The sequence below is a fragment of the Triticum dicoccoides genome, chromosome 2B, assembly GCF_002162155.2.
Source record: "Triticum dicoccoides isolate Atlit2015 ecotype Zavitan chromosome 2B, WEW_v2.0, whole genome shotgun sequence".
Taxonomy (NCBI): domain Eukaryota; kingdom Viridiplantae; phylum Streptophyta; class Magnoliopsida; order Poales; family Poaceae; genus Triticum; species Triticum dicoccoides.
This window is the reverse complement of record NC_041383.1, coordinates 685702889-685727384: the sequence shown is the minus strand read 5'-3', so window position 1 is coordinate 685727384 and position 24496 is coordinate 685702889. Positions and strand designations below refer to the sequence as shown.

The following is a 24496-nucleotide window of genomic DNA, read 5'->3' as shown; positions in this document are numbered from 1 at the left end:
CACCTGCCATAGTTAAGGTCTCAGCTTTCTGATATTCTTTTATCTGATTATGAGACAGAAGAAACGTGACTTCATCCGGTCTAGCTAGAATGTGACTGTGATCATCACTGAAACTGCTAACATACCAAACGTCACGCCCTTTATCAAGTCGCAGAAGCAACGAGTCTCCCCTCTCAGCCTGCGGGTCCTGCCTTCCATTATACAAAGTTTTGCCTGTCGTTTCCCAGCTCTCGCAGACAGATACTTTCTCAAGCGCTTAGTTCCCTCAGGACCTTTCGAATATTTCATTGAGTCCTTTCTTACGCTGAAACCACGCTCGTAAGCATACTGGTTATAGAAATTGCAAGCCTCTCCTAGTGACTCGAACGTCTTCCTCATGGCCTTCCAATGCATGTCCAATGATTCTTGCTGATATTCATCAAATTCGATGTCAAAATTAAACAGATCATCACCAACACGCTCATCCTTCCCGCTTGTATCATCTACATCTCCCTGTAAATTAATGCATGAAACCATTTATGTCAGTCAGTTATTATTTTAATATGTAATGTATGTAAGTTTCAAAACTTACTTTGCTGGAGCTGTCATCATGAGATGCATCAATGTGCGATTTGTCACTTTCATCGTTCACAATATTCCTCACAAAGTCCCCGTCCTCGTCCATCTGCGCACATTTCAAAAAAAAAACATGTAAGCGCTCATATGGTTATTATGTCATTTCTTCTCTGATTTTTTTAAAAACATACCCGGAGTGCACTTTCAGCAAATGAATCATCTATATCCATATCATCATCGTCGTCGTCATGTCGCTGCATGATGCAAAAAAACATGTAATTGTCCGTGCGGTTTATCATATTTATTGTTTTTATCAACATTGATCACACCTATATTGCCACTCTAAGATTCATCCAAACTCATGTAGTTCTCCTCAGCAGGTTCATCCATATTCAGTGATGAGGTTTCATTGTCCTCGCCGTAATCATCGCCATCATAATTTCCCTCCTCCTCTAACTATACATGTTTAAAAAAATTCTAAGATCAATCAAACACCATGTAACATCATCCCTAAAATAATTTGTTCATCAAGCACAACGACTTCTCAAACCAACCTCTTGCACGACGGCGAGGATTTCAGCTGGATCCATTTTGTCCGATGACGAACGCGCTGACGGCGTGATGTTGATGGCCGGCCGAGGCAAGTGTCGATGGCGTGAGGACGATGGCCGGTCGTAGCAAGCAGGGTGCACGAAGGAAGGCGACGATGAAGATCACGGGTGGGCGGCCATCTGGGCGACGGGAAAGGAACGCGGCGGCAGCGGCAACGGCGTTGGGGCACGCGCGGCGGCCTGTTTGGGCGGCGACCCGGGCAACGGCGACTTCGTGCAGACGGGGTCCGACGTGGAGACGACGTGGATGCGTTTAGGGTTTAGGGTTACGACGGCGGGCGTCGGCGGCTACCGTGTCGTTTTTTTTCAATAACTATCGACGTCAACGTGGAGACGTGCGGACGTACGGCGGCGACGTACGGCGGCGACGTACGGCGACGGGTGTGGATACGTGGACGGCCGTACGTACAGTGACGGATGCGGCATACGCGGGCGGGCGTATGACATCGCGCGCGGACTCGTACGGGGTCGGGGTGGATATTCCTATGGCTAAGGGAAGCGGTTCGACTAGTTGGGCCACGTAGTTCATGGCTTCCCTTCCCGACTAGTTGGGCCACTAGTTAGCATGCTTGGGTGTACTGCGGTGGTTGGCTCCATGGCTAAGGTGGGCCACGTAGTCGGCTCCACCACGACGAGAACGACAACGGAGGAGTTATGAGTGACGTGGATGGGTTCTTTATCTAGGAACGAAGAGGACAGATGAGTCTCTGCAAAATGTCCATGTCGACGTATAGAAAACCGGACGATTGATCAGGACTGGAAATACTGGCACCTGTTCGTAAATATAAGTCATTTTAGAGATTTTAATAAAGACTACGTATTGAATGTATACAGGAATATTTTAGAGTTTGGATTCACTCATTTTGCTTCGTTTGTAGTTCGCACTGAAACTTTTAAAAGACTAATATTTTTTCCAAATGAAGGTAAAAGATTTGCCTCTTCAATTAAATAATAGTTTTGCTAGAACTCATCTAGATGAGATATAATTTGGTCTCATTCATTTTTTATAACCATTGGATGTGACGTGGATTGTATCTGTTTTTGTTTTTAAAGTGAATGAGATCAAATTATATCTCATCTATATGAGTTCTAGGTACCCTCATTATATAACGGAAATGTTAACGCCCACACATGTAGGCGTTTGCACATCGCCCACACGGCTCCATCACCACTCATTTTGCCACGTATGAATAGATGACATCAGCAGATTTTTTTTTGGTTTTCGGCTTAAAAATGTTGTATCTCCTAAATAAAAAAGCAAACTAAAAATCCGTTTTGACCATTAAATCCGTCTCGACGAGATCTTCAAAACTAGACCCCATGTTGATATGTTTCGACGAATTTTTTTTTGCCAGAAGTTGCCACGATGTTTACACTGCAGTTGTCGTAGGGCTTAAACTAAAGTTGCCATGTGGCAATTTTAGTTTGTAGATCATGACAATTTTAGTATTTTGATGATGGCAACTCCCGTATTTTGACCATAAAAATTATTTTTTGTATGAACCATGGCAATTTTACGTGCATGTATCATGGCAATTTTAGTTTATGGTTCATGACAAGTCTAGTTTCTTAATTCCCTGTTTTATAAATGTCAAAATTTACTTTTAAATGTAGAAGAAAATAGCTGAAACATATCATGGCAACTTAAGTGTAAACATCATGACAATTCATATGCAATAGACATGGCAACTTTTAATCCAAAAAAAATTTCATCAAAACATATCAACATGGGATCTAGTTTCGAAGATCTCATCGCGAGGGATTTAATGGTGAAAACGGATTTTCAATCGGATTTTTCGTTTAAGAGATAAAACATTTTAAAAACTGAAAATCCAAAAAGATTCCTGCATGCATGCATGTGATGACGTGGCAATCTGATTACATTAGAGACGTGTGATGCGTCTCCCTTCCTACCACACGTGTGGCAGTTAGCGCGACCCTTATATAAAGAAAAGAATAGTTTAGAGTTTTTTACAACGCACTCACAAATGCGGCATGGCAATTACTCGCACACTATGATATTCCCTAGTTTCTTTGCGCCATCACCCAAAGTTTTGCATCTTCTAAAATGTTGGCAAGAAGAATCGTCGGCGGTGTGCTTTTGTGGCGGAAAACGTGGGTGTTTCTCTTGTTCCAAAATACCCAAGAAACGAGCATGGTGAGGGAGGCCATTGCGTTTCGGTTAGGAATATTATTGTCGGTTCTACTTTGCCACCATGCGTTGACGGTTTCATCCAAGTACCACTCGGAGGTGTCCATGTGTGCAAGTCCAAGCTTCTCTATGGTCAATCTCCAAAGCTTAAGCGTGTAGCGACACCTGAAGAAGAGATGTGCCCCCGTTTCATGTTCCCTCTTGCAAAGCGGGCCCACAGTTTGGCCAACCACACTTCTCCAGACGATTGGTTGTCCAAATCCTATCTTGCAAGGCTAACCAAGCAAAGAATTTAACCTTCGGAAATGCCCAAGCCTTCCAAACCATGCCGTTCATGGGGGAGAGGGTCAAGCCTAGAAATTGAGCCTTGTAGGCGGAGCTCGCCGTGTATATCCCGTCGTTCGCATGCTTTCAAATGATATCATTTTTCGCTTGCATATCAAAGCGGAGTCATGCAAGAGCATGCAAAGGTTGAAGAATTTCGAGATGTGGTTGGCTAGAAACGGAGGGAGTAGCAAAAGAAATGGGAGTAGGAGTAAGTATGGGCGTCAATAATTTACGCACAAGCATCCGCTGTGCGACTTGTCGGGAACGAAGGCATCAAATCTATCTTGAGAGATATACAGAACAGAAGGGGGGGCGACCGCACGGGCGATCGCATGATGCCGGTCGCCTTGACGGCGGGCACCCCCGGTGATCGCCGGAAGGTCGGCGGGCGATTCTGGGCGCTTGCGGAAGAGGACAGCGGGGATGAGGAAGAAGATGGCGAACGCTCCGGCGGCTCGACGGAATACTCACCAACTCCCTCAGATGTCATTTGTGAAGCTTTCGATCCCGGCTACGACGAGGATGAAGTGGCGGAGATTGTGGAGGCAGTGGATCCTCCTGAGGATCCGGCGAGGTCTGGGTTGCGGCCTGGAGAGACCTTGGAGTTACTCCGGCGTGTCGTACATCGGAGGACGGCTGCGTCGGCGCCTCGGTCATGGAAGGGACCTATCCCCAAGGTAAGTATCCCGAAACTTACTCTCCTCGATTTGATTCCTCCGGATGCGTGGACGGTGGTAGTGAATAGGAAGAAAGGCGGCCGTGCGGCGGCCAGCCGGCGGCGCCGATCCCGATCACGGTGGCTAGGGCAGCTCGTTTGAATTCCCTGATTGGCGTTGTTGGGCCTTCAGTGGCCACTGGGCCGCCTTCGGCTGGGTATGAGGCCCAGAGCGAAGGGGTCGCAGGTGGGCTGGTGGTTCCTGGGCTGGTCGCTGACAGGCCATCGGAGGAGGACTCCATTTACGTGCGAGAGGCATGCAACGAGTCCCCTAATCCCGTCGAGCGCCGTAGGGTTTTCTGTCGTCGCTCTCCTCATCAGCTCGCCGATCATGGGGGACGTGCCTGTCGAATCCTTCCGCTTCTCATGGCGGGTCAGGGGGCCGTGGGAAAGGATGCGGCGGAGCCGGCTTGGTCGGCTAGGGCCGGAGTTATGTCGCCTGCCTCTAGTGGTGGTCGCGGCGTGATGGTGCCACAGGCTGCTTTGGGTGTTGGTCGCGGCGCCGGTGCTCCGGGGACTGGCCGCGCCCTGCCGGTGGCGGCTCGGGGTGTGGCACCGGCGACGCTTGGCCGCGGAGCATGAGTTCCTGCTGCCCGCCCTCCGGCTCCCGTGCTAGTTTCGACCGCGGGTAGGGGTGGATCCATCCGCCCGCCCGCATCGGGGTCTCTGCCTGCCGCGGGTCGGGCCAGTGGTACTAGTGCCCAGCCGCCATTGCCGCGTCCGGCGGGGCTGTCTAGGACGATGCCGGCTGCCGGTCGAGGCGGACTGCGGCCTTCCGCGCCGGCCGTTGCAACTGCGGGGAGCAGTGCACCTCCTCTGAGACCTATGGTGCCAGCTGCCGTGGGGCGGGGTGTTTTGCCGTCAGTGCCTCGTGCTGCGCCACCGCCTCACTATGTCACGAGGCCGACGCATCAACATTCGGAACTGCCGCAGGTACTACCGGATACAAGGAATGGTGGAGCTAATGGGCCGCCCAAAGGAAAGTGGGGAGATGATGGTTATGATGTTTACGGAAAAGGCCAACACCGTGGTTCGTCGTCTACGGGAGGTGGACGCAGATACGCCTGGCAAAGCGATGGTTCCGAGGAGAGACCATTCCTTGGCCCGGCGGGTGGTTTCATCGAGGGGGCTTCGGGCCCGAACAACCGGCATAGAGGTGGTTACCGTGGCCATCGTGGTGGCCGTGGGGGTGGACGTGGTGGTGGTCGTGGTCGGTTCCACAGACAGCCCCCACCATCGCCCGTGGTTGATCATCAAGCTACGGATATGGTCGTTGATCCAGTGCAGTTGGCTGGGTTGCCTAGCCAGGCTATGGAGGTTGTGTCGGCTTTGGCCAATGTGGAGGTTCCTGTTCCTAGTGGTAATGCGGAGGCAGGAAATAGTGCTGAGTCTGAGAGGGCATCCAAAGGGGCGCGCAAGAAAGAAAAGATGATGTGTTATCGTTGTGGTGAGAAAGGCAACTTTATTGCTGAGTGCTTGGCAGAACTCTGCAGCTTGTGTGGTAAGATTGCTCATGGTAGAGGGGATTGCCCGGCCATGCGTGATCAGGCGCCAACGCTTACGATGTATGGAGTTTATTGCGCTGAGCTCACTTTCTTTGAGTCCCCGGCGGCGAGGGAGATTCCTGTTGAGACCCAGAGTTTGACTACTGGCATTGTGAAAGTTACTCGCGAAGTGGTGTCTGAAGCTCAGATTGTGCAGAGGCTTCAGGAACTGGCTCCAGGTGAGTTTCAGTGGGAGCTCGTTCAGATCGAGGACAATGTCTATAGGGTTGATTTCCCAACGGTAGATGATTTGCAGAACCTGTTGAGTTTTGGGCTGTGTAAGGTGCCTGGTACTAAGTGCGTCCTGGAATTTCACGAGTGGCAAAAGGTGGAGCCTAAGGGCAAACCGCTGACAAAGGTGTGGCTGTGCTTTTCAGGGGCCCCATTTGAAGCTTTGACCGATGTTAGAGTTGTGGCTAGTTTGGGTACGATGGTCGGTAAGACTGAGGAAGTGGACATGGCTTTTACCAGAGCACAGGGGGTGGCCAGGCTCTTAGTGGGTGTTTTGGACATTGCGTTTGTCCCGGACGTGGTTAACTGGTTTTACCGGGGAAAGGTGTTTCTTCTTGAGATCGAGTTTGAGGATCCAGAGCTATTTGCCGAGGGGGTTGCTGCAGTTGCCATGGATTTGAACGAGGGGGATGGTGATGCAGGAGCTCGTGGGAATCAGAATGATGCATCAGAGGAGAGGGCCAATGGGTCGAGTTTGGGTGCTCAGTTACCTAGTGACGGTTCCGGAGTTGAGCCGACATCGACTCCAGCGGTACCGATGAACACGCTGTGTTTTGGGTCCTTTGGGCCAGCAACGGCTCCTCCCAGGCTTTGGAGTGACAGAGTGGACTCTGGTGACAGCTTTGAGTGTATGCTTCTGCCTTTGGAGTTTGATTCTGTGGCTAGCCCTGTGATGGTGGGTGAGGTTAGGGAGGTGGAGCCTCCGGTGGGTACGTGTTCTCTTACCTTGGTTTCTGACCGAGATATGCTGACAATCTCGGCGGTTCGGTGTGGGGAGGAGAGTCTGGGGAAGGTGGCCCCGGCCTCTCCTTCTCTTATCCTGGCGCAGGTAACTTCGATGGCGCCGGCGATGGCCGGCGGTGGGGGAGGCTGCTTGGCCTTTTCTCCTTCGGTGGCGCAGGTTCCGGTGGGCGTGGCCAGCGCCGGGGGAGTGAGCCCGAGGCAGGCGGCCTCGGCTCTGGCCTCCCCGGTTGGGGCGGCAACGCTTGCGCTTTCAGACGCGTTGGAGGAGGAGCTGGGGCAGGCGGCCTTGGCTCTCCTTTCTTCTCCGGCGGTCAGGCAGACCGTGTCTCCTTCGCCGACAGTTCTATCTCCCGCGCCAGCTGGGGGGCGGGAGGAGGGTGCGGGCAGGAGGCCCCCGCCTTCTCCTTCCCTCGCGTTCCCGTGGACCTCGTGGCTGGGGGGCCTGGGAGCCCGCAGCCGCCTCCTTCGGTACCTTCGGTTGATCCTTTGAGGGATTTAGCGCGAGGCTTTACCAGGGAGGAGGTCATTGCTTTTGGCAGGATCCCCGACTCTTCGGGACGTCGGATGAGCACTCACATCCTCGAGGACCCGGAGGTGGATGATATGCAGCAGCGGTGCGCTATGAGGGCGGCCAAGCTTCAGGATGCTGCGATTTCCTCTGGTATGTCCGTCAATATCTCCAATTCGTTATTGCATTTTTCTAATGAGGAGATTATAAACAATGCAAACCAATTAGGAGTTTCACTAGGAGATACTGATAGTGAGATTTCCAACTCGGTAAATGATCTATTAGACTTAGAGGCGGAATGGGCTTTAGAGACTATTCGTAATCTCGCAGCGGTTAAGCCGATGAATGATGTTGAGATTGATGCGTTAGGGGTGCGAGTGCTTCATAGTCTGTGTGCGGATCTAGCACCCTTACCCATGAGTCTGAGGACGATGATGGGCCCATAGAGAATGAGGGTGCTGCTCCAGTAGAACCCGGTTGTGAGGACCGGATGTCTCAGCCTACTAAACCAAAACGTAAGTGGAAACGGAAGATTTATCCCGATTCTGCAGTTCATAGGAGTGCTAGAATTCGTACTACTAAAAAATTCCATGACGAATTATGAAAGGAATCTTTTGGAATAGCAGAGGTCTAAAGGACTTGGCTAAAAGAAGGTTTCTTGCTGAGGCTGCTTTGGAGCAGCGACTAGATTTCATTGCTCTTTCGGAGACTGGTAGAGAAAACTTTGCGCCCCAGTTTCTGTCTTCTCTTGTAGGTGGTATTGATTTCGATTGGCATTGCCTCCCCCCGCGAGGAAGATCGGGTGGTATCTTACTTGGTGTGAGATGCGATTCGCTTGAGGTCCGAAGTGTAGTGATGGGTGACTTCACGGTCAAGTTTTGAGTCAGGTCTAAATCAGATGGTTTCAACTGGGCGTTGGTGGCGGTGTATGGTGCCGCACAGCCTGAGCTTAAACCAGAGTTTCTGGTGGACCTTGTTCGAATCTGTGGATCGGAACAGCTTCCACTTTTGGTTGGAGGGGATTTCAATATCATTAGGAGGAGAGAGGAGAAAAATAATGATAACTTTGACGGCCGATGGTCGTTTATGTTTAATACCATTATTGAAAGCTTGGATCTGAGGGAGATTGAGCTTTCGGGTAGAAAGTTTACCTGGGTAAATGCTCTGCCTAACCCAACCTATGAAAAACATGATCGAGTTCTTGCAAGCGTAGAGTGGGAACAAAAGTTCCCTCTGGTTATGGTGCAAGCTCTTTCGAGGGGAATATCCGATCACACACCCTTATTCGTGGATTCAGGGGAGCCTAACCACATGGGTAACAAAAATACCTTTTCTTTCGAGATGTCTTGGTTCGAACGAGAGGGGTTTTTGGACTTGATTGCCAGGGAATGGGATAGAGGTGCAGGCAGTAGGACTGCGGTCGAGCGTTGGCAGAATAAGATTAGGCACTTGAGAAGCTTCTTGTGGGGCTGGGCTAAGCACCTAAGTGGTGTGTATAAGATTGAAAAGGATAGACTTCTTTCTCTTATACAGGCCCTCGACATTAAGGCTGAATCCACGATTTTGCTGCCAGCTGAGCTTCAGGTTAAATTTGAGGCGGAGAAGAGGCTGAAAGAGCTGCTCCGTGAAGAAGAGTTGAAGTGGGCTTTGCGTGCTAAAGTATGCAAAGTGGTCCAAGGGGATGCCAATACTCAATTCTTTCATTTAATTGCTAATGGCAAGCATCGAAAGAAGCACATTTTCCAATTTGAACAAGATGAGGGCACGATTTTAGGTCAGGATAACCTAAAAACATATATTACCGAGTATTACAAGCAGCTATTTGGACCGCCGGAGGATAATTGTGTGTCCCTCGATGAGTCTAGGACTGAGGATGTGCCTCACCTTTCGGCTGCCGAAAATGATATTCTGGTCGCACCGTTCTCTGAGAAGGAGGTGTTTGAGGCAATTTCTCAGATGAAAAACAATAAGGCGCCCGGACCGGATGGGTTTCCGGCCAAATTCTATAAAAGATGCTGGCACATTATTAAGGGGGATTTGTTACCTATGTTCCATGATTTATTCTCAGGACAGCTTCAATTATTTCATTTGAATTTTGGAAGTATCACTTTGCTTCCTAAGAAAACGGATGCTGTGAGGATTGAGCAGTTCAGACCAATATGCCTCCTCAATGTTAGTTTTAAAATATTTACCAAGGTCGGGACTAATAGGCTTACACAGATTGCGCATTCTGTGGTCCAACAGTCCCAAACTGCTTTCATGCTGGACAGAAATATCCTTGAAGGGGTGGTAGTCCTGCATGAAACGCTCCATGAAATCCACTCCAAAAAATTAGATGGAGTAATTTTTAAGGTGGATTTCGAGAAAGCGTATGATAAGGTCAAATGGCCATTTCTCCAACAGTCATTGCGTATGAAAGGTTTTGATGAAGCCTGGTGCAGACAGGTTGAATCTTTTACGCAAAAAGGTAGTGTGGGAATTAAAGTAAATGATGATGTCGGTCATTATTTCCAGACACATAAAGGCCTAAAACAAGGAGATCCGATGTCCCCTATCTTGTTCAACATTGTCGTAGATATGTTAGCAATTTTGATAGGTAGGGCTAAGGAAAGTGGTCAAGTAGGTGGATTAGTACCTCATCTTGTTGATGGAGGTGTTTCCATTCTTCAATACGCTGATGACACGATCATCTTTATGGAGCATGACCTGGCCAAGGCGAGAAATATGAAGCTGGTGTTATGCCTATTTGAACAATTGACAGGGCTGAAAATCAACTTTAATAAGAGCGAGCTGTTCTGTTTTGGTAGAGCCAAAGATGAACAGGAGGCGTATAGGCAATTGTTCGGGTGCGAGTTGGGAGAGTTACCGTTCTCATACTTAGGTATCTCAATCCACCATCGTAGGCTGACAAACAAGGAATGGAAGTGCATCGAGGACCGATTTGAGAAGAAACTGAGTTGCTGGAAGGGTAAGCTCATGTCATACGGAGGCCGGTTGATCCTGATTAACTCGGTGCTCACGAGTATGCCTATGTTTCTCCTATCGTTTTTTGAGGTCCCAGTTGGTGTTCGGAAGAGACTGGACTTCTATCGATCGCGGTTCTTTTGGCAGAGTGATGAGACCAAAAGAAAATACAGGCTTGCTAAATGGGATATCATTTGTAGACCGAAAGACCAAGGGGGTCTTGGTATAGAAAACCTTGAAGTCAAGAATAGATGCCTTCTTAGCAAGTGGCTGTGGAAGCTCTATTCGGAGACTGATGCCACGTGGGCTCAAATGCTTCGCAGCAAGTATCTTCAGTCAAAAACTCTGTCCCAGGTTTCAGTCAGGCCGACTGATTCACCCTTTTGGAAAGGACTAATGAAAGTCAAACAACTTCTGTTTAATAGGACAAAGTTTGTGGTCGGCAACGGTACTTGCACACGTTTCTGGGAGGATACTTGGCTTGGCGAGACGCCCTTGGCCATCCAGTACCCTTCGTTGTACCGTATTGTTCAACGACGCGAGGTGTTCGTAGATTCTGTTTTTCAATCGATCCCCCTTAATATTTAGTTCCGACGGACGCTGGCGGGCAATCGTTGGAAAGAATGGCTCCGTCTAGTTAGGAGACTGATGGAGGTCCAGCTTTCCCAACAACCCGATGAATTACGCTGGAAACTGACTAGGTCTGGAGTATTCACAGTTAAATCAATGTATATTGATGTTATTAATTCGAGCTCCATTCCTACTTCCAAGCATGTTTGGGATGTCAAACTTCCTTTGAAAATAAAAGTGTTTATGTGGTTTGTCCACAAACAAGTTATTTTAACCGAGCACAATTTGTTAAAGTGTAATTGGACAGGACCGACTAGGTGTAGCTTCTGTGATCGGGATGAGACTATAAAACACCTATTTTTTGATTGCCCGTTGGCCAAAGTCCTTTGGCAGACGGTTCACATTGCTTTTAATATCAAACCACCGAATTCTGTTAACGCCTTATTTGGGACTTGGTTGAATGGGGTTCAGCCTGACTTAGCGAAACACATTCGGGTTGGGGTTTGTGCGTTGCTGTGGACTATCTTGACTTGCAGAAATGATTTGGTTTTTAACATAATATCATGTATCCACTTTTTGCAGGTTATATTCCAAACTACGGCACGGATCCGTTTGTGGTCGCCACTCACTCGGACGGAGGCCAAGGAGCATTTGGTTACTGGATCCATCCGCTGGGAGATGGTAGCTCGGGATATATTCAACCGGTTTGGATGACGGTCATGTAATAGGATAGGCATCTACTATACGTATCCATTCGTAGCCTGCCGGTTGTGGCCTCTTTTTTTGGCTAGTTGTGGTCTCTAGCCACTCTATGGCTCTGTGTGAGCTTGTTTTACTTTTTCTGTTTTGGAGACCTTCGAACCTTTGTTGACACTATCCTTGCTTGGTTAATAAGATGGCCGTATGCATCATTCCGATGCAAAGGCCGGGGAATTTCTCCTTTTCGAAAAAAAAATCAAATCTATCTTTGGATTTCTTAAAAGTAAAATCTACCTTTGGATTAAACTAATGCAAATGTCGTAGTGCGGGTAATTAGGGTTACAACACCTTAAGAAACATACATAGTGGAGGCACACATGGTCAGGATGCTATAATGACAAGACATAGCACAAAAGAAGCTTGGCGGTGTATCATTCGTGTCGTTTTCAGAAGAAGGAAAAACTATGCACAAAAGAAAACCAGAAAATAGATGGATGCACTTTTTCACCGGTCGGTGCTCCATTCAGGAATCATGGCATGAGGACGTGCCGTGCATGCGCGCCACGGTGCCAGGCAGCACCTTGGTACCACCAGCCGAGACCATGGTTGCTTGGCACGCGTACATATCTTGTCTGCTCAATCAAACGCAATGAGCTAGGCACTGCAATGAGCATGTCACACGCTTCGGACCAAGGGGGATGCACCTTGCAGGGTGCAGTTACAGCTGCACACGCCTGAAGATTCCACTGGTGGTAGGAGTGTGCGAATATACTAGGGGAAAATGGGATCTTGCATTGCCGGTGAGGCGGGCAGGCTTCGTTCGAGGGAGCAGCTTGGTCGAGATCTGCACCCACTTTGTTTAGCAGCGATGAAGCATTTGCACGTAACCTTGGAGTCTACAAGTAATCTTGGTTGATAAACCGTGACTGGTTTAGATTTTAGATTAGAATGGTTGCACCCATGCCTACAAAATTTGAAAGAATTGATTTTTCCGTAATGACTCCAGAATGGTGTTTAGTTGTGCTCTTGTAGAGTGGGGACTACTCGTACTACGTGCTCCCTCTGTAAACTAATATAAGAGTGTTTAGATCACTAAAATAGTAATCTAAACGTTCTTATATTAGTTTATGAAGGAAGTACTACAATAATATAATACATAAGTTTTTCATTGACGTGCTAGAGCATCTCTAGCCGTTGGCCCTCCACGGGGCTTGAAAATTCGCCGGCTTGGGGCGACCCGGCGAAAAAATCGGCTTGGGGCCGATCGGGTTCCCAGCCGCCGGTCCCAGGGTCGACCCAGAAGGTTTTTTCCTAATAAATAAATTAAACACACGTTCGGCTAAAATTCGGTAAACGGGCATAAACTTCGGCGAAATACAGCAAACTTAAAATAACATCGGGCTTAGCAGTTTTTTACATAGCAAACTTACAAAATAAAAGCATAGCTACAGGAGGAACGCGCCGAGCGCGGCGAAGTCCTCGCCGCCGCCGCCGTTGCCGTCGCTGCCACCACCGTCGCCGCCATCGTCCTTCTCCTCCTTGACGCGGCCGCTGCCGCCCCTACTGGACCCCTGGCCGCCGTCGCCCTGGCGGACCGGTGGCGGCACGTCGTCATCGTCATCGTCGTCGAGGACGATCACTCCTCCCTCGTCGCGGCCCCGGCGCCGAGCGGAGTACTGCTCTAGGGCGCCGCACTGGCGCTCTAGCTCAGTCTGCACCCAGTCGTCGCGTGCCCATTTCAACGCCGCCTCCTCGGAGAGGCCCGGCTCCGTCTTAACCGCGGCGAGCCCTGACTCCGTCTTCACCGAGGCGAGCCCGAGCTCCGCCTTCGGCTTGACGAAGCGGGGAGGGGCCAAGGAGGGCGCGCCCGCCATCGTTGATGACGGTGCCGGCACTGCCTGTTCGCCGGCCGAGCGGGGTCTCGCCGGGCTCGGCCTTGGCGCTGAGCAGCGCCGGCGACGCCGACGAGGAGGAACGGGAGGAGGAGGAAGAAGAGGACGCCGCCCTCCTCGGCATCCACTAGCCGCCGATCTGGGCCGGGGCTGGAGGGTAGGTCATGGGCTGGTCGTTGCCGCCCTCGAGGTGCCCAAGGATTGCATGAATCGAGCTGCCGGGGGCACCCCACCACAGGCGGCGCCCCTCGCTGTTATGTCTGCCCCTGACCACCGGTGCCCCGTTGGTGGAGGCGAGCCGCTGCGCCTGCCGGTGTTGGAAGTACGCCGCCCACGCCTGGTGGTTGCCGGCGGCGTACTGTGGGAGGGCCCACTGCTTGTCCGTCAGTGACGCCCGAACGTGGTCGACCTCGGCGGCGAAGAGGTCGGGGCGCGCGTCGACGTCGGGCACCGGGTGGATGGGGACGCCGCCGGCGCTGAGCCTCCAACCCGACGGCCCGGCGCGCATGTCGGGAGGCGCCGGGATGTTGGCCTCGAAGAGCAGGTAGACCTCCCAGTCATGGAGAGAGCGGCGACGGAAGTCGTTCGCCGCCGCCCCATCGCCGGGAAACCGCTCGGCCATCGTCTCAGGGAGGAGGGCACGGGGGAGAGAGGGATAAGAGAGGTAGAGCTCGGCGGCTATGCGCGGGGAGAGAGGTAGAGAGCTCGGCGGCGGGGCTGTGGGCGGGTGTGGCCAGAGGCGAGGGAGAGGTGTGCTTTTATAGCGGAGCGCCGTGTGTACGCGTGGCGGAAGGGGGCTGATCGGCAGCAGCCTTGCCATTGATTCCTCGTGGGAAACCGAGGCGTTGTGAGGACGACGAGGCGAGTGTCGCTGACTCGGTGGGCCCGCAGTGCGTTCACGCCAAAACCGCTCGCCCCGGCGCCCCCAGCGCGCCGGGTTCAGCCTGGGTACGCCGACGCTAATTTCGGCCCAAGCAGGCAAAAACGGACTCTTGGGGGCGTGACTGGGCCGAGTTTTGGGCGCCGGCATGGAAAAATCGCCTGGAAAGGGCCTGTTGGGGGCGTGGCTGGAGATGCTCTTAGTGAGTCACTGCCCTCCTGTCAATGACTAGATACATCTTCTGTAGCACCTCCACGCTTTCCAGCCAGGCCATTGAGCAAAGCTTACACAATCTCCGGTGACTCGGTGATGACTAGTTGCACGTACGTGATGAATCATCATCAAAGTAACAAGAGAAACACAGAAGGTTCAACGAAATCTGCAAATTAATGTCATCTTGCTTAATGTGTTACACCGATCTTATGAACTTAATCCTCTAGCTGCATGCTGGATAGCGGTCGATGTGTGGAGTAATAGTAGTAGATGCAGACAGGAGTCGGTCTACTTGACACAGACGTGATGCCTATGTTCATGATCATTGCCTTAGATGTCATCATAATTATGCGCTTTTCTATGAATTGCTCGGCACTAATTTGTTCACCCACTGTAATACATGCTATCTCGAGAGAAGCCACTAGTGAAATCTATGACCCCCGGATCTCTTTTCCATACTATCGAATCTCGTTTACATCTTACTAGTTTTTGATCTATTATTTTGCAATTTTTACTTTCCAATCTATACATCAAAATTACCAAAAATATTACTTTACTATCTCTATCAGATCTCACTTTTGCGAATGACCATGAAGGGATTGACAACCCCTTTGTCGCGTTGGTAGCAAGTTCTTGATTGTTTGTACAGGTTTCGGTGACTTGTGCTTCCTCTCCTACTGGATTGATACCTTGGTTCTCAAAACTGAGGGAAATACTTACGCTACTTTGCTGCATCATGCTACCTCTTGAGGATGCGTTGGTTTCCCTTGAAGAGGAAAGGGTGATGCAGCAAAGTAGCATAAGTATTTCCCTTGGTTTTTGAGAACCAAGGTATCAATCCAGTAGGAGGCTACACTCAAATCCCTCGTACCTGCACAAACAAATAAGAACCTTGCAACCAACGCGATAAAGGGGTTGTCAATCCCTTCACGGCCACTTGCAAAAGTGAGATCTAATAGAGATAATAAGATAAATATTTTTGGTATTTTTGTGATATAGATTGGAAAGTAAAGATTGTAAAATAAAATAGATCGAAAACTTATATGATGGAAAATAGACCCGGGGGGGCATAGGTTTCACTAGTGGCTTCTCTCAATATAGCATAAGTATTACGGTGGGTGAACAAATTACTATCGAGCAATTGATAGAAAAGTGCATAGTTATGAGAATATCTAGGCATGATCATGTATATAGGCATCACGTCCGCGACAAGTACATCGAAACGATTCTGCATCTACTACTATTACTCCACACATCGACCGCTATCCAGCATGCATCTAGAGTATTAAGTTCATAAGAACAGAGTAACGCATTAGGCAAGATGACATGATGTAGAGGGATAAACTCAAGCAATATGATATAAACCCCATCTTTTTATTCTCGATGGCAACAATACAATACGTGCCTTGCTGCCTCTGTTGTCACTAGGAAAGGACACAGCAAGAGTGAACCCTAAGCTAAGCACTTCTCCCATTGCAAGAAAGATCAATCTAGTAGGCCAAAACAAACTGATAATTCAAAGAGACTTGCAAAGATAACAAATCATACATAAAAGAATTCAGAGGAGATTCAAATATTGTTCATAGATAATCTTAATCATAAACCCACAATTCATCGGATCTCGACAAACACACCACAAAAAGAATTACATCGAATAGATCTCCAAGAAGATCGAGGAGAACTTTGTATTGAGATCCAAAGAGAGAGAAGAAGCCATGGACCCGAAGTTCTGAGGTAAACTACTCACACTTCATCGGAGAGGCTATGGTGTTGATGTAGAAGCCCTCCGTGATCGATTCCCCCTCCGGCGGAGCGCCAAAAAAGGCCCTAAGATGGGATCTCATAGGTACAGAAGGTTGCGGCGATGGAAATAGGGTTTCGTAGTGCTCCTGAATGTTTTCGGGGTATATGAGTATATATATAGGCGAAAGAAGTAGGTCGGTGGAGCTACGAGGGGCCCACGAGAGTGGGGGGCGCGCCTACCCCCCTGGGCGCGCCTTCCTGCCTCGTGGCCGCTTCTTTGCTTCCTTGACGTCCACTCCAAGTCTCCTGGATTGCGTTTGTTCCAAAAACGACTCTCCCGAAGGTTTCATTCCGTTTGGACTCCGTTTGATATTCCTTTTCCGCGAAACAATGAAGTAGGCAAAAAAACAGCAATTTGGACTGGGCCTCCGGTTAATAGGTTAGTCCCAAAAATAACATAAAAGTGTATAATAAAGCCCATTAAACATCCAAAACAGATAATATAATAGCATGGAACAATAAAAAATTATAGATACGTTGGAGACGTATCACATCACCCAAGGGAAAACCAACGCAAGCTCAAGAGGTAGCACCCGGCCACTGCAGAAGATAGAGAGAAAATGAAAGTCATTCCCTATGCCTCAGCCATAGGTTCTATCATGTATGCTATGCCATGTACCAGACTAGATGTGTGCCTTGCCATAAGTCTGGCAGGGAGGTACCAAAGTAATCCAGGAGTGGATCACTGGATAACGGTCAAGAATATCATGAAGTACCTGAAAAGGATTGGGGATATGTTTCTCGTATATGGAGGTGACAAAGAGCTCGTCGTAAATGGTTACATCGATGCTAGGTTTGACACTGATCTGGATGACTCTAAGTCACAAACCGGATACATATCTATTTTGAATGGTGGAGCTGTTAGTTGGTGCAATTCCAAGCAAAGCGTCATGGCAAGATCTACGTGTGAAGCAGAGTACATAGTTGCTTCAGAAGCAGCAAATGAAGGAGTCTGGATGAAGGAGTTCATATCTGATCTAGGTGTAATACCTAGTGCATCGGGTCCAATGAAAATCTTTTGTGACAATACTGGAGGAATTGCCTTAGCGAAGGAATTCAGATTTCACAAAAGAACCAAACACATCAAGAGACACTTCAACACCATCGGCGATCAAGTCAAGGAGGGAGACATAGAGATTTGCAAAATACACACAAATCTGAATATAGCAGACCTGTTGACTCAGCCTCTTCCACGAGCAAAACATGATCATCACCAAGATTCCATGGGTGTTAGAATCATTACAATGTAATCTAGATTATTGACTCTAGTGCAAGTGGGAGACTGAAGGAAATATGCCCTAGAGGCAGTAATAAAGTTGTTATTTTATATTTCCTTATTTCATGATAAATGTTCATTATTCATGCTAGAATTGTATTAACCGGAAACTTGATACATGTGTGGATACATAGACAAAGTACCATATCCCTAGTAAGCCTCTACTAGACTAGTTCATTGATCAAAGATGGTTAAGTTTCCAAACCATAGACATTTGTTGTCATTTGATAAATGGGATCACATCATTAGGAGAATGATGTGATGGACAAGACCCATTCGTTAGCTTAGCATTATGATTGTTCAGTTTTATTGATATTGCTTTCTTCATGTCAAATACATATTCCTTCGACTATGAGATTATGCAACTCCCAGATACCGGAGGAATGCCTTGAGTGCTATCAAACGTAACAACATAACTGGTTGATTATAAAGATGCTCTACAGGTGTTTGTAGGGTTGGCATAGATCGAGATTAGGATTTGTCACTCCGAGTATCGGAGAGGTATCTCTTGGCCCTCTCGAAAATACACATCATATGAAGCCTTGCAAGCAAAGTGACAAATGAGTTAGTTGCAAAATGATATATTATAGAATGAGTAAAGAGACTTGCGGTAACGAGATTGAACTAGATATGAAGATACCGACGATCGAATCTCGGGCAAGTAACATACCGATGACAAAGGGAATAACGTATGTTGTCATAACGGTTCGACCAATAAAGATCTTCTAGAATATGTGGGAGCCAATATGAGCATCCAGGTTCCGCTATTGGTTATTGACTAGAGAGGTGTCTTGGTCATGTCTACATAGTTCTTGAACCCGCAGAGTCCGCACGCCTAACGTTCGATGACGATATTGTATTATATGAGTTATCTGATTTGGTGAACGAATGTTATTCGGAGTCCCGGATGAGATCATGGACATGACGAGGAGTCTCGAAATGACCGAGAGATAAAGATTGATATATAATACGATAGTATTCAGACACCGGAAGTGTTCCGGAGGGTACCGGGTACATATCGGAGTACCAAAGGGATTACCGGAACTCCCGGGAAGAAGATATGGGCCATATGGGCCATGAGAGGGGATCAAACCAGCCCACAAGGGGTGGCTCCCCCCCCCCCTAGGCATGTGGCCGAATTGGAGAAGGAAAAAATGGGGGTTCGGCCCCCCTTCCTTTCTCTCTTCCCCATCCCTTTCTTTTCCGGTGGAAAAAGGAAAGGGGGGCGCCACTTGGGAAAACCCCAAGTAGGATTTCGATCCTACTTGGGGCTCCCCATGGTTGCCTCCCCTCCCCTCCCACCTATATATATGTGGGGAGGGGGGGCTCCTAGAACACATAACATCAATTGTTAGCCGTGTGCGGCGCCCCCCCTCCACAGTTTACACCCCCGGTCATATTCTCGCGGTGCTTAGGTGAAGCCCTGCACAGATCACTTCACCATCATCGTCACCATGCCGTCATGCTGACGGAACTCATCTACTACCTCGACACCTTGCTGGATCAAGGAGGCGAGGGATGTCACCGAGTTGAACGTGTGCAGAACTCAGAGGTGACATATTTTGGTGATTGATCGGTCGGAGCTGGAAGAAGTTTGACTACATCAACCCCGTTGTCAAACGCTTCCGCTTACGGTCTGCGAGGGTACGTAGACACACTCTCTCCCCCTCGTTGCTATGCATCTCCTAGATAGATTTTGCGTGAGCATAGGAATTTTTTTGAAATTGCATGCTACGTTCCCCAACACGCCGCCTGTAGTTGTCAGCAAGTTTTAATTAGGTTGTGATCAAATGTATTCTATATATAGTTCTATAGGTTCTTGTGTATATACGCTTCATCTTATTAGAGTAGTACTTCTCCGATTCTAAGACAAGTTTGAGTAGTAGAATAGCAAACCTATGTCAACTAGGCTGCGTGCACGTGTTTGATGTGCGCGCGTACATTCGTGTTAGAACTTTTGCTAAGAAAATGAAAGCTTAAATACGACAAGTACATCCAAATGAGTGCTTAATGGAGATGTTATACATTATTTTCAGGGATCTAAAAGTGAGTGTTGACGTTTTGGTGAAACGTTGATTAATTTCCATTTCGCCAAATTTCTTGCACTCAATATGTTCATTTTTTAGCAAAGTTCATGCTGAATTTTTCCGTTTATATTCACCCGTTGTTAATAATAATAAGTGCATCATATGCTTAGTAGGGATCATGGTGCTTCCAACGTGCCAAATCTGCACAAGTAGTTTTGCGGACAGCTTGGAAACTGCAAACGAATTCAGGATCTTTTTGAACGAGGGATTCCAAAAATCGATGGTAATGGTCTTTAACAGCATACAATTATAACCATTTTGCAGTCATTTACTGTCATTACCACTAATTTGGTTCACATTTTACTTTACTGTTGCATAGCGTGTCCCATGCAATGTAAGGGTGAAATTTAACAATGCAATAGGTGATACTTTTCTCTTCAAGGATGACAAGGGGCGGTCATTTCAAGCCGAAGTGAAGAAAGGAAAGCATAAAACCATCATCTGCAGCGATGGATGGATGAAGTTCATTTCAAAAAAATAAGCTGACTGGGGGAGCTACATAGCATTTTACTTAGAAGGGTGGGTCAACAGGTTAAGGATTATCTATTTTTGTAGCCAAGATGATGAGGATGGTGAAGATGATGTGGATCGTGAGGATAGTGAGAATGGTGGCGATGATGAGGATGATGACAATAATCATCATGAGGATATCCATGACGACCAGGAGGGCAGACAAGAAGATGAAGATAGTCATGATGATGAGGATATCCATGACGATGATGATGACCAAGAAGACGAGGATAGTCAGGATGATTACGATGATGTTCCATTCAATTATCCAATTTTTTCTTAAAGAATGAAGAAGCTTACGCACAATGAGAGGAACAATCTCTTGGCAATCCTACTACCAACTGAGAACTACATGGGAGTGCCCCTTTGCATTGTTTAACCAAGACAAACATCGTCAAACATGTCATGGTATGTTCTGTATTACTTCCTCTATTTTTGTTCAAGTAACACTAACATTGCGAGATGTCTAACTCGGGTGATGTCTAACTCGCGTGATGTCTGTGCTTCTAATCATGGTGATCATAGAAATTACCAACAAATATGGTTTCCAGCCTGAACATCCCTGCGGTCGGTTCTGCTGGAGTACGCCTTGGAGCGGGGGTTGTCACCACAATTAAGTACAATACCGAAACATATGGGCGCATATCCTTCCATGAGGCCGGCTGGGGGGAGTTTCTAACAAGAAAGAGACTAATGGTTGAGACACCAGTCGTAATAAGGAAGAGTCCCCACAACAAGTGGCAGATGATGGTGGTCGTTAACCTCACTTAGAAATAAGTGGTAGATATGAACATTTGTAAGCTCTGGACGTGTTAGTGAGTTTGTTAAGATGGATGTGGTACTGTGATATTAGTGTGTTAAGTGGAACAAATGTGAAGCTTTTTCATTTGTTCTTAAATGGATTAAGTCTGGTTCAGTTAATGCTATAGATTATATACTTTTGTCAGTTTACTCTTTGTAAACCATGTGTACAAATTCGAGCACAGTAAATTCATGGGAACAAAAATCTATATCAGTGGCGAGCGCTATTCTCTGCCCGCCACAACTACATTATGTTGGACTGGCGGGCGGCGGGGAGTGCCCGCCACTGCAGAGATTCTACTAGTGGCGGGCAAGGCCCCACCACTGATGCCATTACAGCAGTGGCGGGAGGTCAGTGGCGGGCGTCTGTGAGAGCCTTGCCCGCCACTACTGGGGTTTTCCCGCCCACCACTGCTAGGTATTCCTTGAGTAGTGCAAAGCTGTTGGCAGGTTCACTATGTGTCTCAGAAAGCATGTCTCTATTGCTGGTTGTGGCGTTCTGGTCAAAGCGGTCCTCACTGCAATCTACATCTACCACATGACACGGCTTGAGCTTCCGGTTGAGGTCCTAGAATATATTGACAAAGCTTCGTCGTGCATACCTTTGGGCTGGATGTGACTAAGTACACTACTGGGAAAAGGCTTATTGATGGGCTCAATTTAGTGGTGGGCATGTACGGATACCCACCACTATAATTATAGAAAAGTAGAAGTGGCGGTAAGAACGTGTGTCGGCCACTGTCATGTGGACAATAGTGGTGAGCTGATTTGAGCACCCGCCGCTTGTAAATTTTAACAAATTTAGTTGCAAGATAAAAGCAGCAATGGCGGATGAAAAATCAATGCGCGCCACTGGTTTGTCATGCACCGGCGACAGGCAAAAATATTACCCGCCACAACAAAAATTCGTTAACCTGCACACAGATTTCCTAAATTTCCAAAAGTTAGCAGTGGCAGGCAGTGTCAACCACCCGCCATACATATAGGAAGTATACAAAGTGCATCAAGTTTTGTCGTAACGCTCTCAAATATTTTAGCACACCCTACAGGGGTCCTCTGAAGATACCATACGAAGTCTATCCATTTCGGAGCGCTTTTGCGCGCTATGTTGAACTGAAGGGTGTTTTGCCCTTTTGATTGGCATGAAATATCCGTCCTTGCTTCGAAAAAAGAAACCCAACTTAAAAATGTGACCAAATTTGAGCATGATACTTGCAATGGTGTGCATTACCATATAACAAGTTTGAACTGGAAATGATGTGCAAAAATTCGGTTCTGTGTGGCAGTAAGTTGTTTTCGTTCGAAACCTTAACACTTCACCGGAGGGTATTCAGTTGGTACATGAAGTGCATCAATTTTGTAACGTAACGCTCTCAATTTTTATAAATACCCTACAGGGATCCTTTGAAGATATCATGCCAAGTTTCCCCCATTTCAGGGCTCGTTTGCATGATATGTTGAACCGAAGAGCGTCTTGCCCTTTTTGATGGCCGAAATAATCAGTCAGTTCTTTGAAAATGGCAAACCAACTCAAAACATGATCAAATTTGAGCATGGGACTTGTAATGGTGTGTGTTACGGACAAAAAAAGTTTGAATTGTAAATGATGTAGAAAAATTATGTTGTGTGCGGTAGTTGGTGGTTTTCGTTCGAAACTCTGATGCTTCGTAGAAGACAGTTCATTTTGTACACGAAATGAATCAAGTTTTTGACGTAACAGTGTTAAAATCTTAACACACCCTACAGGGTCCTTTGAAGACACCATGTTGAGTTTAATGTATTTCGGAGCCCGTTGACTGTTATGTTGAACCGGAGAGCGTTCTGCCTTTCTTAATGGCCGGAAAATCAGTTAATGCTTTGAAAATAACAAACCAGCTCAAAAGGAGGCCAAATTTAAGCATGAAACTTGCAATGGTGTGTACTTTAAACCTAGTAAAAGATTCAACCTTTTCCGTCCTCGTTTGGATGTTATTTTGAACCAAAAATACAGAAACAAAAGTGGCGGACCCTCAGTGTCTCCTCCGACAGCTAAACATTGCAGTGGGCAGCGCCCGTCACTTCGACAACACACATAGTGCATTTGGCGATGTCTCAGTTTTAAATTGACCCCTTTCTCCTCTCGCGCCCCAACCGCCGGCCACATTGCTCTTGCCGCCATCGCCAAGGTGTTCCTCTCCATCGTTGCGACTATGTTGATCATGCGCCATCCTCTTCAACACCTTTGCACATCGCTGTCCTCCACCGTCGTTGCCCTTGTCGGCATCCTTGTGCGCCGACCGCTCTCCATCGCCTCATCTCCTCCGCCACCGTCGCAATGTTCAAACCCAAAGGGATGAAAAACCGACAAATCATGTATCTGTTTGGGTTGGCCGGTTGGAGTTAGCTGTTACCGATTGCCATGAACTGTTTACAGTGACAGTGCTCTATAGCACAGTGTGCACGCAAAAGGACAAAACCAAACAAGATCCAATCATTTAGGTGACAAAACCAAACAAAGTGGGCAGACCACAGACATGCTGACCCAAATTGAAGATAAATAAATTGTGAATCATGTCTGATTGCTCTCTTCAGATCCATGGTGTTTACTTTTATGTTTTCATTTCTAATCAAATAATTCATCGGCACAGCACAGATCGACCGAGAAGAACTGAACAAGTACAATTTGCTCCCATCTGAACACATGCGGGAATCTACAGGCACCTATGTTTCGTGCCGCCTGATGCTGCCCTGCCTGGCTGCCTTGCCTCTCGTAGGCGGCGCCAAGCTGCATCTGGTACATCCACCACCAGCCGGAGAGATGGAAACATCAGACGCCTCCCAAGAGACATCGATGGTTCTTCAGAATACAGATGTTGTTTTCTTCAGAATTCAGATCTTGTCGATCCAAACAAAACTTTCCGCGGCTAGCTGGCGATGGACACCTTCCTGGACTGCCGATGCCCACGGTGGCACTCCGCCCGCGCCGTGAACCGCTGCAGCCTCCGGGTGGCCTGCCTGGCGGAGACGGTGTCGAGGTGCATCTGCTCGCGCCGGCACTCCTCGCTGCAGAAGGGCGTGTCCCCTCTGTACATGAAGACGTCGCTGTCGCGCGCCAGCCGCTTGGCGCAGAGCGCACACGTGTCCAGCGCGTGCTTGCCGGGCTCGCCGGCCGGCTCGGCGTCGAAGAAGAAGGCGCAGGCTAGTGATGCCGCCATGGTATTGCTGTGTGGCTCTTCTAGCAAGCTCGAGCTTGAGCTTCGGAGCTAGAACTCACAGTGCGCTGCTGCTCTTGGCGGGAGGAAAGTGGGTGAGTTTGGTGCAGCGGTGCGATGGGGGAGGGCGGATATATATGGGGGAAATGGAGCAAGGGAAGGCCATTATTGGTGCACTGGAGCTGGCGGCCTGGGAAACCATGGTCCGGTGCGCGCTATGGGT

General features: G+C 48.2%; 1 protein-coding gene across 1 annotated transcript; it reads right to left on the bottom strand.

The window, feature by feature from the left end:
• Positions 1 to 23566: 23566 nt before the first annotated feature.
• On the bottom strand, positions 23567 to 24496 carry LOC119365611 (FCS-Like Zinc finger 2-like). The gene has a single exon (XM_037631255.1). The coding sequence runs from the start codon at positions 24274 to 24276 to the stop codon at positions 23986 to 23988; it is 291 nt and encodes a 96-aa protein (XP_037487152.1). The 5' UTR covers positions 24277 to 24496; the 3' UTR covers positions 23567 to 23985.

Coding starts and splice junctions, on each gene's coding strand:
- LOC119365611 (XM_037631255.1), bottom strand. CDS start 24,276: ATGGCGGCATCACTAGCCTGCGCCTTCTTCTTCGACGCCGAGCCGGCC.